We start from the raw sequence: 994 nt of genomic DNA, 5'->3' as shown, positions 1-994 counted from the left end.
TTTAAGAAGACAGATTTTTTATTTTTTTTTACCTTTTTTTAAATGTTTATTTATTTGAGAGAAAGAGAGAGAGAGAGAGAGAGCAGGGAGGGGCAGAGAGAGATGGAGACACAGAATCCAAAGCAGGCTCCTGGCTCTGAAATGTCAGCACAGAGCTGGAACTCATGAACCACGAGGTCATAATCTGAGCTGAAGTCAGATGCTTAACCAACTGAGCCACCCAGGGGCCCCAAGAAGACAGATTTTTTTTAAAGATTAACCACTCATTTATGCATTTGTATTTGGTAATGTTTATATCAATACACCAAAACTAAATTCTAGAGATGTGCAATATCATTAGTTTGGATACCATGAGTATATTACAAAAGAGACATGAAAGTTATTTACATGATTAAAGATTTCACAACTTTACTGGAATGGGCAGCTTCACCAAGCACCATTTCAATAATGATGTATTTTAGTCTACACACTTTCCAAAAATGTCACCACTTCTACACCAGAAATAATCCTTGTCATCTAGAACTACTTTGGTGCCTCCATACTCTGGGAGAAAAACCGTATCTCCAACTTTCATGCCAACTGGTTGAATCTCTCCACCCTTTCCTTTAGAGCCTGATCCAACAGCTTCTACTATTGCTTGAAATACTTTTCCTTGAGATTTTTCTGGAAGCCTAATGTCTCCTTTGGTTATAGTTTTGCTGCACTCCTTTCAACTAAAATGCAAAGAGAGGAAGAAACTCTCTAAACATCTTCTTGGTCTTGCCATGACTCCTCCCCCTCTCCCTATCTACACCCCCACCCACCCACCCATTTTACTCTGCTCTGGAGCTGCCACTGCAGCAAGGAGACCTGCAGTCTGACCCTTGGGCCATGTGATCCAAGAAGACTGATTAATGCCTTTCCGTCTGATTTCCAGTTCCTCCTTCTGGACCTTTGTTTCCTCAGCTTCTCCCTCAATTGTGCAGGGTCTAAATCCTATAACACATCTCTCATT

General features: G+C 40.8%; 1 protein-coding gene across 1 annotated transcript; it reads right to left on the bottom strand.

The window, feature by feature from the left end:
• Positions 1-457: 457 nt before the first annotated feature.
• On the bottom strand, positions 458-749 carry LOC122225423 (10 kDa heat shock protein, mitochondrial-like). The gene is given in 3 exon segments (XM_042948326.1): positions 458-696; positions 699-722; positions 725-749. Coding segments are annotated over 3 exon segments (288 nt in total).
• Positions 750-994: the final 245 nt, after the last annotated feature.

This window comes from Panthera leo, chromosome B4 (assembly GCF_018350215.1).
Source record: "Panthera leo isolate Ple1 chromosome B4, P.leo_Ple1_pat1.1, whole genome shotgun sequence".
Classification (NCBI taxonomy): domain Eukaryota; kingdom Metazoa; phylum Chordata; class Mammalia; order Carnivora; family Felidae; genus Panthera; species Panthera leo.
The sequence above is the reverse complement of the archived record's forward strand: the minus strand, read 5'-3'. Positions and strand labels throughout refer to the sequence as shown.